Source organism: Petaurus breviceps, unplaced genomic scaffold (assembly GCF_028583685.1).
Source record: "Petaurus breviceps papuanus isolate PSGF00001 unplaced genomic scaffold, PetGlider_PUasm1.0 126, whole genome shotgun sequence".
NCBI classification, from domain to species: Eukaryota; Metazoa; Chordata; class Mammalia; order Diprotodontia; family Petauridae; genus Petaurus; species Petaurus breviceps.
The window spans coordinates 21,008,803-21,021,017 of record NW_027185655.1 but is presented as its reverse complement, the minus strand read 5'-3'; the positions used below and the strand labels follow the sequence as shown (position 1 = coordinate 21,021,017).

Sequence of the window (12,215 nt, the reverse complement as noted above, 5' to 3'; positions counted from 1 at the left end):
TAATTTGCTTGAGGCATATGATGTAATATTTGTTGGGGTGGGGGAAGAGTCTAGAGATCTCTATTCTTCCTCCTTTGGAGCCATCCCCATGCCACATGTGGGTGACAGCCCTTTCTACCCATAGGGATGCATCTGGGATTGGTCCTCTTTATATTGAATCTGTGTGTACTATAATGCTATATCACTGGACACAGTGCATGGTTATAATGATCTAAAAGTATTCCATTACACAAAACATTGAGGATAAAGGAAACTTCTCATGTGTGTTAGTTATCACTTTTCTTTTAAGTTCTTTTTGGTAAAGTTAAATTAGTTTAACATATGGCCACTTGCTGACCTAAAACACTTTCTCTCTGTGTCCACAGATAACATACCATGGTCTCGATAGTCCCAATAGCCTCAAAGGTAAAGTCAGCACCAAATCCAGTCATTTCCACCACCACCTGCTGGATGGGCTTCTTGAAGTTCCGAGGATTAAGGCAATCAGTGACGCCAAGAGCTTTGGCCCTAGCCAATTTCCCTACATTGATGTCAATGCCAATGATCCTGGCAGCACCAGCTGCTCTGCACCCCAGAACAACTGCAGAGCCAACACCTCCAAGGCCAACGACAACACAGGTGGAACCAGGGGTAACCTGAACACAAAAAACAGAAGTTCCTAGTGAGATTTCAGTGCTGAATATGCCTGCATTCTCAAAATAGCAGACATTCTTTTACAGTTTGCCTGAGTCTTTACAAGGCTACTTGCTTGACCATTTTGGTTGGTGCAGCCATGTCGTGGCATTGATTAGGGAAAGGCTCTTTCACTAAACTGCCCACCAACACATGCTCACCTGTGCTGTATTAACAGCAGCTCCATAGCCAGTGGGGAGTCCACAGGCTATTACGCAGACATTCTCCAGGGGTGCAGCATCATTAATTTTTACTACTGATATCTCATGCATCACGGTGTATTCAGTAAATGTGCTTGCTCCAAAATTATTATGCACTTTCCTCCCTCTGCATGTAAATCTGGTAGTACCATCAAGCATCAGTCCAACAGGAGAAAAGATACTAGTTCATGGAGACAGACAGACAGACACAGATCCACACAAAGAGAAATGAGCTCCATCAGCCATGGGTAAAGATGTAAGCAGAATTAGTGACAAGGAAGGCACTTACTCTTCCTTCAGGCAACAGTTGCCTTTGGCGTGTAAGCAGGAGTCACATTTTCGACATTGAGGTAGAATCGTCAATATGACTTTATCTCCTAAGGGAGGAAAACAGAAGAAATGATCATCACTATGGATGGAGAGAAAAATTGGGCAGTATCAAAAAGAAATGTGGATGTAATTCAGTAAGTTGTAAACCTTGGATTTAATAAAGAACAATGCACATAGCTGGTATGAAAGCTTGTCACATAACTGGCATTAACAATGCAAGCATTTTTTGCTTGGAAGACTCTATGGGCCATGCAAATGTCTTTATGAACGTAAGAGAAACTGTTGGCTTTATGGACATCAATTATCTGGCATTTTAAGCCTTGAAAAGCCACTGCATGCTCAAGAATGACTACAATACCTGTGTCTTACACTCCCTGGAAAAACTTTTGAGCTGGAGGCTAATGACTCTGAACACCCTCTCTTCTGTGGCTTGCTAACAAACTTAAAAAAGAACCTCTGCATCTAACAAACATTTAGTGTCTTATACAGTCCTCTTTTTTGTTCTTATTTGTATATCAACATATTTGTGTTTATTGATATTGCTAAATTTAGAGTAAAAAAGAAAATTTAAAAGTTAAAAAGTTGAGGTGATCTTCTTGTACCCTTCACCTTCTTCAGTCCTGTGTCCTCTGATTGCCTTTCCTTAAAATCACTCCTAGACCCTCACTCTGTAATCTTCAGTCTTTCCTCATCAAGTGGCTTGTTTCCTTCTAAACATGGCTAGATCTCCCCGATTTTAATAAGCCCTTACTTGACTCTACCATCTCTTCAAACCATCCTTCTTTCCTTCTCCTTTTTACCAACAAACTCAAAAGGTGCTTACATTTTGACCTCCACTTTCTCTTCCTATGACTCACTTTTCAACCCCTTGCAATTTGGCTTCCAAACTCATCACTCAGCTGACCCTGTCCTCACTTGAATTGCTCCCTTACCAGCTAAATTCAATGACTTCTTCTTAAAACTCATCTTTCTTGCCCTGTCTGCAGCATTTAATGCTTCTGACCAGTGTCTCTTTCTGAATACTGTATATTCTATTCTCTTGTGGAGGATCATTTCCAAGAAAAAAACCATGCTCAGAGGTGGTAGGCTTGGTAAATACCTGGTGTCACCTTGTAGTAGGAGACCAACTGAGCAGTTGGAGGTCTGGTCTTACGGAAATTCCTGGAGTGAATTTGTGAATGAAAAACCCAAAGGAAAGCATTGCCTGCTCCCTATTTGAAGCTAGAATTGACCTTCTAGGCTTTGATATGAGATAAAGGTATGTATGAACAAAGGGGAGAAGTCAGTAGCATAGAGACTCTGAGCCCTGAGATTTGACAGAGCTATGACCTGCCAGTGGACTATTGTAAAAATATTGAACCTTCACCACAGAGGGGTAGAGCTGGGGAGTAGCAGCCAGTTATTCTAAAAGCCAAAATCAGCCACAGAGAGGTAGAAGGATATCCCAGGATGCCCTCTGGGGCTGGAGCTAGAAGGACCTAGAAAACTCTCTTTTGTTTTTTCCTGAAGGTGGGCACCAGGTATTGGTTGGACAGGGTGGCACTAAGCATGGTTCCCCTCATAGGAGACCACAGTTCTGCTAGGAATCTTCACTTCTCTGTTACTTCAGGGGCATACATTTGGTTTTACTCTTGAGCTTTTAATAGCAGGTAAGTATCAAGGGCTTTTATTCCATGGGACACATGGAAAAGGAAGCAAATAAGCATTTATTAATCACTTAGCAATATAGCAGGCATTGTGCTAAAACTTGACAAATATCTTCTCATTTGATCATTATATCAAACCTGTGAGATAGGTCTGTTACTCTTCCTCTTTTACAATTGAGGAAACTGAGGCAGACAAAGATTAAGTGCCTTGCTCATATATCTAGTGTCTGAAACTGGATTAGAACTCAGGTCTTTCTGACTCCTGGTCTAGCGCTCTATCCACTGGACCACCTTGCAGGCTTCCTGACTGTCCACTGTCTTGCCAAAGGATCCAAAAGGGGAAATTATAGAGGCTACTGTGATCTAGGTGTCATTCTTCCACTTCACAGTTCAAATGTGAGGTCCATTTTAAATCTTTTGCCTCAGTTTCTACCATTATTTACTTTTACAGTCACAGACAGACTTCCCTTTCCTTCACTGGTACCTAGATTCTTTGAGGGACATGGTCTTTGCATGTAGAGAAATTACATTCAGCTTAGTACGAATCAAGAAGTATTTTTTGAGTGTAAAAGCAAGTTAAGACAGGGATACTTTTTTACACTTGAGAAGGTTTATAATCTAAGAGAGTACTTGGCAATCTAATAATCTTCTTTCTTAGTCTCTTCCAGATCTGAATTTTAGAATCTATGTTAATCTACTTCAGATTTTTCCTTCCTTTTTGTAGAGAATCTATCGTTTGGGTAGAGGAGTAGAAAAGTGAAGCTTTAGCCATCCAACTCCATTTTGGGCTTCATCCTCACCTGGTTTCACACTGCTCACACCTTCTCCAATGCTTTCTACTATCCCAGCTCCTTCATGACCTAAAATCGCAGGTAAAGGTACAGGGAATGTTCCATCCAGCGTGTGATTATCTGTACCACAGATCCCTGAAGATAAAACCTGTATGACAATTAAATGACATCAAATACAGTAGAATATTTTCTTCCTGTGATTTTAGAGGTTCATTGAAACCTGGTAGAGTGTATACTTGCATAATATCCTAAAAATATCTTATAACAATAGAAGTTCAAAGCTTCTCATATATGATGTTCTTTTTTATTCTATCTATATGAAATTTTTTGTGTTTTTAAAAACTGGGTAATCAGGGGCAGCTAGCCCTGGTGGCAGGAGGACCTGAGTTCAAATTTGGCCTCAGACACTTGACACAGTAACTGTGTGATCCTGGGCAAGTCACTTAACTCCAATCGCCAAAAACAAACATACAAAACACTGGGGAATCCAGAGAAGTGAATTCATAGGTTTTTGCATTTGCAGTGGGCAAAAGATATGAGAGCAACTTACATTTCAAGAGTGTTTGAATGTTTCCTGACAACAACTCTGTGATGTCCTTAGTGCAATTATTTACCCTTCTTGTTTTTACAGGTAAGGAAAAGGAGACTCTGAGAGGCTGCTTGCCACAGTTAATCAACTGCTGGGGGCAGGATTCCAATTCAGGTCTCTCTTGACTCTGGTCCTTCCCTTCAGTCTTCATTGTTGCCTTTCTTCTTTAATATTTGGAATAAGAAAGGTGGATTTAAATTCCACATATGTGAATTTATTGATTGTGTTTGTGATAGGAGTTATTCCAACCCAAACCACAATATTTCATCTTTTCAATTTTCCCAAGGAAATTTGAACAGATGAGATTTGAATGTTTTTTTCTGGCTGTTTGCATACATATATATGCATATAAATTTGCATGCTTATATAAATATACACTATGGTAAATTATATTAAACATATTTTAGGATTTGGTCCTCCATAGGTGAGGACCAGCAACAAAATGTGCAACTGTCCTAGGGATCTAGATTCTAGGGTTCCAGTGCTCCTTTTTGCATTACAAATTATATTGTCAATAATGATGTGCAGGCAGTTGCCTCCTGACTTTGCTGCCCTAGGATATCTATCATCTGTTCTTTATGTGGGCCAGTTATTCTCAGATGGTTGTTCTCTACCCTGGCTGAGGCATGAATAAGGAAGCCGGGGAAAGCATATGGTTCTAAAGAGAGCCAACGAAACTGCTATTGGAAAATTCCACATATCTGTTCTGATTCTGGTGAATTTCCTGTACTTTCTCCAGCCCATTGGTTGACACTCTTAGCTTGATCAGACAGATCTGACCTATATCATGGCTGATAAAACAGGTTAGAGAAACTCAACCCCAATGTTGTTGTTACTGAATCATGTCAGACTCTTTGTGACCCCATTTGCTTGGCAAAGATATTGGACTGATTTGTCATTTGCTTCTGGAGCTCATTTTACAAATGAGGAAACTGAGGCAAATAGGGTTAAATGACTTGCCCAGGATCACATAGCTAGTGTCAGTGGTTGGATTTGAACTCAGGTCTTTCTGACGCCAGGCCTGGCAATCTATTTGCTTTACCATCTAGCTGCCCTGCCTGACCTCACAGTAGGCACTTAATAAATGCTTGTTGATGACCTAGAAGTAAGGAAGACCTTTGTTCAAGCTCTGATTTTGACATATAATGGCTGTGTGACCCTGGGCAAATCACTTTATTTCAGGTACCAAGATAATTGAAATTGAATTGCCTTGTAGGTGGTAACCTCTATTAATGGGAAAAATTCTCTATGTCAGTGAAGTTACAGGTCTGGTAAAGAAAAAAGAATCCCCTGTTAGCCATTTTTCCTGCCCTTCATTGGAAAAGTCATTATTTTTGGCAGACAAAACAAAACAAAACAAAAAACCCAAAAGGAAATTTACATGATAATTTTGTTGTATATTTGAAAGGAATAGCAAGTTGGTTGTGCATAGTAGATTTGCAGTTTGATGTGCAATCATCTTTATTTTACTGTGTTATGGAAAAGCTTGTTTTATTCCATAAATTAAAAATAAAATAAGTAAAGAAAAAGAAAAAGTAAATGCTTGTTGAATAACCAATAGTACAAGGCATCCTGTAGGGCTTCAGTGCCTAAAAGCATAGCTCATGGGACCCCACCAATATGCTTACCTTTTTTAGTCAGCCAGAGCTCACAATTGGGAGGCAAACAGAGTAAGGCTAATTTTTCTTTCATGGAAAATCCCTTCAAACACCTGAAATCAACTCTCCTTCCATTTCCCCCAAATCTTTTCTTCTCCTGGCTAAATATCCCTAGTTCCTTTTACTGATCTTCACCTGGATGACTCAAGCTGACTCTCCTCCCCTGTTGCTCTTCAAATTATCAGTACCATTCCTGAAGTAAGGCACCCAAAAGTAAATGTATTATTTCAAACAATCATGGCGGGCAGAGTACTCTCGCTTCATTTCCATGATCACGGATTACTGACTCTCTTATTGTATGCTGATTCAGTTAAATTTTTTTCAGCTGCCATATCACATTGTTTGAATCATATTGAGCTTGAGGTCCATTGAAACCCCCAGATCTTTTTCACACAAATTACCTTCTAGCTTTGTTTCCTCCATCTTGTACTTCTGAAATGGAGTTTTTGAGTCTAAATTTAAGACTTTGTGTTTATACCTATTAAATTAAAAAAATTTGAGATTGAAGCTCAGTGTTTTAGTTTATCAAGGTCTTTTAGCTTCTTCATTTTGTCATTTAGTGTGTTATCTATAACTTTGATTATTGTGTCATTTGAAAATCTGAAAACTATGCTATTTATACCTTAATTCAAGTCACTGGTCAAAAGTTGGTCAAAATAGCTTAGATACCTGGGGCATTCAATAGAGACTTCCTTCTAAACCAATACTTAACAATTTGGCTACTATAAAGGGAGTGTAAATTATTTTTCCCTAGGAATTTATAAGGGAGGATTTACAAGAGGGAGGAAAGATCTAAGATTAATAGGATCAAGTGAGGGTTTTTTTTTAAGGATAAAGGAAACACAGGAATGCTTGTAGGCAGTGGTTGGGGAGAGACATGATTCATGAAAGACTGAGGATTGTAGAGGGGGCAGTGTACTGGAGAAGATGGGGTGCAATGCAGATAAGGGCACATGTGTGGAAATTTGACTTGACAAGAGAAGGGATGAAGATGAAGGAGGAGATAGTGGGAGAAGACATCTGAGGACTGTGAGAGGAGAAGGAAGGGAGAAGAGAGAACTTTTGGCAAATTGCTTTGAATTTTCTCGTGGAATAGGAGACAAAGGTTTGAGGAGACATGAAATGGTTTGGAATGGTCACGGTGGTGGGTGGAGTGAATTAACTAGGGAGGATTGCCTTAATGTAATGAGCAGTTGGTTGAGATCAGCTAGCACAAATTTGTGGTGGGACTGGTGAGCAATTCAATCATTTCTATAGTACCAGTTAGCAGTGCAGGAACAGAAGTCGAGGTAAAGTGGACATAATCCAACATTGGGTCTTGGCATAGTTAGTGGAGGATTTATGGGAGGAGGCAGGCAAGATTGTATAGGACAAGAAGACACAGATGGATTCTTTTGTCAAATTAATTTGGAGATACCCTGTTTTCCAGAGCTAAGGCTTAACAAGCAGGCTGTGCCCTGAGCTTGGCATAACAATAATCCTTTGTGCTCAGGATATCACCCTCTGGCAAAGTGTATTGCTTGGACCAGTGCCAGGTGTTCACTGAGGAATTTAGCTTCTCCTATTTCCCAGGGGCCATCTGTCACATGATCATAATTACTGACAGATATCATTCTCTTGTTCCTGGCATAGTTCTGGTTTTGTAACTAGAAGGGTGACCATGATCCATAAGACTTGAGACAATGATTGTTTCCACAGGACTCAAGAATGCTTGTATTCTCCCAAGAAATGCCAACCTTGAGAACTATCCCAAGGTCTAAGAACGATTGTGTTGTGGGCCACCCCCTTTCATGTACATAAGTGGCCCCAGACTTAAGCCCTCCTTCTTGGGGAGGGGGAGCTTCCATATGCATTTGTCAATTCCTCACTCTGAAATTAATTAAACTTCTGTTTGTGTCCTGACTCTCCTGTCTCTTGGCAGCTCTGTTTGTTTGGCTCTGACCACTCAGAGGTTAAAGGCTGGTTCCAATCCAGTTAGGAGGGATAACCCATATAGACATTTTCTCAGATTCATCCCCTGAAGTATACCAGAAAGAAGAATATATATATTACATTTGTGAGAAATTAGTCCCCAAATCCCTTTTAATTATATAATAATAATTAATTATTGTCCAAGTCCTGTAGATCAGAGCTTCTTAACCTATTTAGAACCATAAATCCCACTTTTGGCAGTCTGGTGAAGCTTTGGACCCCATCTCAGAATCATGTTTTTAAATAATTGAATAAAATGATATATTTCAATTAGAGGTTAGGGAAAATAAAGGTGCATTTTTTTTTCTGTTCAAGTTCATGGACCAACTGAAATGTATCCATGGACAAGTTCCAGGTGCTTTATTGGAAGGGAAACAGAAAGTCCTAGAAACTGATTTCTGGAAACTCTAATTTCTATATATCTTTTGCCAATCAAATTCATTCAATTTCATGCTCCCATCCCTCCCTCCTCCACCAGTTAGTATTCATTATCATTCACTCTCATGTCAGTGCTTTTTATGGTGGTTATTCCATCTTGGTTGATGAAAAATGGCTGATATAAATGATAAATAAAGAGGTTTAAGATAGGGAATGAACCTGTGATTCATTGGTATAGCAGACTCTAGGATGGTGTTTTTTACTTTACCACTTTACCAATGCAAGTTGATACCTTCCCCACAACTTAGAGGGCTTTCTAGAACACAGCTTCACGACTTATACAGGGTCACACAGTCAAATTGTGTCAGAAGTGGGGCTTGAACATGATCTTTCAAGACCAGCTCTCTATTCAACTGTCCCTCATGAGCAAGAAGCAAGTTTAATGACCTTGTCTCTTGTTCAGTTGTTTTTCAATCCTGTCTGACTCTTCATGACTCTATTTGGGGATTTCTTGGCAGTGATACTGGAGTGGTTTGCCATTTCCTTCTCCGTCTCTTTTTACAGATGAGGAAACTGAGGCAAATAGGGTTAAGTGGCTTGCCCAGGATCACACAGCTAGTAAGTGCCTGAGACCAGATTTGAACTCGTGAAGTTTAATCTTCCTGACTGTAGGTCTGGCATTCTATCCACTGCGCCACCTAGCTGCCCTTGGTAACTAAGTATCTAGAAAAAATTGGGTCAATATGTCTATATTGTAGATTATTGCATCACTTGCTTTACAAGTATGAATGTTCAGGGTTTTGTCTGACCAGTTTGGGGAAATGAAGATTGATGTTAATCAAACGAGATTATTTAATGAAGCAATTGTTCATTGTAAAGCAAGCAGATAAATGTCTTTGAAAGGAAATGATCAATTGACAGTCTTTGTGATCCATCTTTTATATTTTTGCATTGTCTGTTTTTTCTCCCAAAGAACAGTAGCTAATGATGATGATAATAGTAGAGTTCAAGGTATTAAAATAGCTTTTCAGACTTTCCACTTTCTTCAAGGTGCATTTCTGGTGTCACCTTCTGTAGGAAGCTTCTCCTCACCCCCATGGCTGTTGGGGTCCTATGTCTCTCCCTCCTGACATTAAGCTGCATTTACTTATCTGTAAACATGTTGTATCTTCCAAGTAGAGTGAAGGCTTCTTGAGGGAAGAGACTTTTCTATTTTTAAATGTCTTTTTATATTCCCTAGTGCATTGCACATAGAAGTGATTAATGACATTTCTTGATTTTGATTGAATTGCATATAATACCTCTTTCATTAATGCCCTGGAAAATTGCCCTAGGCTTCATGCTATGCACATGGTGGGAAATATGACTCCTGATTGGCTGAAAAAAAATGCTGACCCCAACACTGTTCAATGATAAAGAATTTATATCAGTTGCTTGCAGAGAGAGGGACTCAAGAGAGGCAGTCTAAAGAGAAAACAACTATGAACTCTTGAATAATGGAAAAATGCATATACAAGACTCAAACTTCTGTCTTCATTTCCTGAGACAGGAATTCCCATTGAGTTTTTAATCATTGGGAGATAATAATAAATAACAACTTTACCTTAATTCGAACCTCTCCAGCCTTTGGTGGATCAACTTCCACCTCCTCAACAGACAAGGGAGCATTACTTGTCCAGGCAATGGCTGCCCTGCATGTGATAACCTGTAAAATTAATAAAATAGAACACGATCCTGATAGAAGCTGAAATTATGTTTGACATCCCTTTTGCTAAAGGCATGATGATGGTCTTTCCTGGTATCTTTTAAAGCTGGGGATGGTTTTCTAACCTGCACATTTTGGACAAATATTAAAATAAAGATCTGAAGGAAGGAAACAAGAAGTTGCAAAGAAGCTACTATGTGCCAAGAAAGTGCTTTACAAATATTCTCTCATTTGATTCTCACAACAACCCTAGGAGGTAGGTGCTATTATTATCCTCATTTTACAGATGAGGAAACTGAGGCAGGCAGAGGCTAACATTTGAATTCAGGTCTTTCTGACTCAAGGTCCAACACTCCATCCATTGTACCACCGAATACATACTATATCATGAAAGTAAGTTAGGGACATACTTTAGAACATGGATTCCTCTCATACTTGCTGCTGGATGGATTTTGTTGAGGGTGATGGTTTTTCAGTTGTGTCCTCCATACATTTCCACAGTGTTGTGTATGGGAAAGAGTAATAGATCTAGAATCTGAAAATCTGATTTCACACTCTGCCTCTACCATTTGTAAATTAGAATACCTTGAATAAGTCACTCAGCTCTCTCAGTCTCAGTTCTTCTGAGAAATGGGAATACTGAACCCTGTTCCTGTGCCTCACAACAAGATTGTTGAGACTCGCAAAGGAATAATGTGTGCAGAAATGTCTGTTAATTGTAATGTGCCATAGGAATGTGAATTGTTCATTTCACTGGCTAAGTGTTCAAGGAAGCAGAATTGAGAACCAAGAGTCTGGACTTTTACAGGATGATTGCTAGGTCTTCCTCCATGCCAACATTGAGAAGACAGGAATTCATCACCATAGTACAATCATAAAAATATTGACGTTATCTTTCATTTGAGAAAAAAAATCCCCTAAAAATGCTCAGAATTTTATATTCCCTTCCTTTTATCCAAGGGCAGGACCTTTTTTTCCTTAGGATCTCATTTTCTTAAAACAATCAGTTTTCCAAACTTATCATTACTAAACTTGTTTTTGTCTGATAAATGTCTTACTGATCCCTTGGATAATAATTTCTGGGCAAGTTTGGTGAGAGTGGGTGGATTTGTGATTTTTTTCACTGTAGTCAATTCCCAAAGTGGAAATTCCTTCCTGCAAGGCAGATCAGCAACTCTCCTGCTATAGACTCATAACTGTCAGGGACCTTTGGAAGTCACCTAATCCAAACCCTTCATTTTACAGATGAGGAAGGTGAGGCCCAAAGCCATGCAGTTAGTAAGTGATAGAACCAGAATTTGACACCAAGGTCCTCTGATTCCAAAGCTAACACTCCTACTCTACCTTACCTGAAGCCCTGAGAAATGAAGTGATTTTGGATGCACCACTAGTATGTATGGTAGGACTTGAACCCAGATCTTTCTGACTTCAGGCCTCCCCTTCTAGGTAGCCTCTCATGATATCAATGCAAATTAGAGACAATTAGATTTTTAAAATTATTCAAAGTATTTGCTTATGGCTTCCTCTAAGTAACACGAACTTTTGTTGCAAGAAAATACACATTTTATAATAATTTGACTCACAAAATTTGTCAGGACTATATCAATGTATAAATAAGCCATTCTTGCATGTACATGTAACATAATATGATTTTATATGATATAATTCTTCAATTAATGAGACATACTTCTCTCCAGTTTATCTATAAAACTGAAGTATGAGGATACATTTCTAGAAATAAACTGTCTACTTACCTTGCCAGCAGTTTCCATAGAGAATTTAGCTTGCTTCACCTTTCTGTCTCAAAAGTAGTGGAGAAAAATAGAAATCTTCTGACTGTCTTGCTGAGAGGAAAGGCGTGTTTGCATTTATAGTTCTTACAAACACCAAGCCTCTTTATTTATTGCACATTGTGTAATTGTATGCTTAGAGGAGTGATAAAATCAAGAGATGAGAAAATGAGAGAAGAATGATGGAGGAGGTGCAGAGAAGTTAGAAAAGAGTTGAGGTAGAGGGAAGGTAATGGTAGAGATTTTCTAGCTTGAAAAGTAAGATGGAGTATAAATGAGAATGGTAATAGAGAGAGAAAAAAATGAGGAAAGATTTTTTTAAATGAAACAGGGGAGACATTATTGGAAAAAACACTGGTTCTAGAGCCAAAAGATCTTGGTTTAAATTCCACCTCTGGTACTCAATACTTGTGTGACCTTAGGAAATTCACCTCAAAGTCCCATGACTCAGTTTCCCATTCTGTAAAATAAGAGGGTTGGGTTAG

General features: G+C 39.0%; 1 protein-coding gene across 2 annotated transcripts in view; it reads right to left on the bottom strand.

Moving 5' to 3' along the window:
- The window catches only part of LOC138165859 (alcohol dehydrogenase 1-like), a 22,278-nt gene extending 10,431 nt beyond the window's left edge, over nt 1-11,847 (bottom strand). The window contains exons 1-6 of one of the 2 annotated variants that reach the window (XR_011169475.1): nt 11,695-11,847; nt 9,839-9,940; nt 3,649-3,787; nt 1,162-1,249; nt 834-1,053; nt 338-635 (exon numbers count right to left, since the gene is read on the bottom strand). Coding sequence is in view for 1 of the 2 variants with exons in the window: in XM_069094234.1 (XP_068950335.1) it covers nt 375-635; nt 834-1,053; nt 1,162-1,249; nt 3,649-3,787; nt 9,839-9,940; nt 11,695-11,712 (828 nt within the window). In the remaining variant the exon portion in view is untranslated. The remainder of the gene's footprint in view (nt 1-337; nt 636-833; nt 1,054-1,161; nt 1,250-3,648; nt 3,788-9,838; nt 9,941-11,694) is intronic. The other variant, XM_069094234.1, reaches the window with a different exon arrangement.
- Nucleotides 11,848-12,215: the final 368 nt, after the last annotated feature.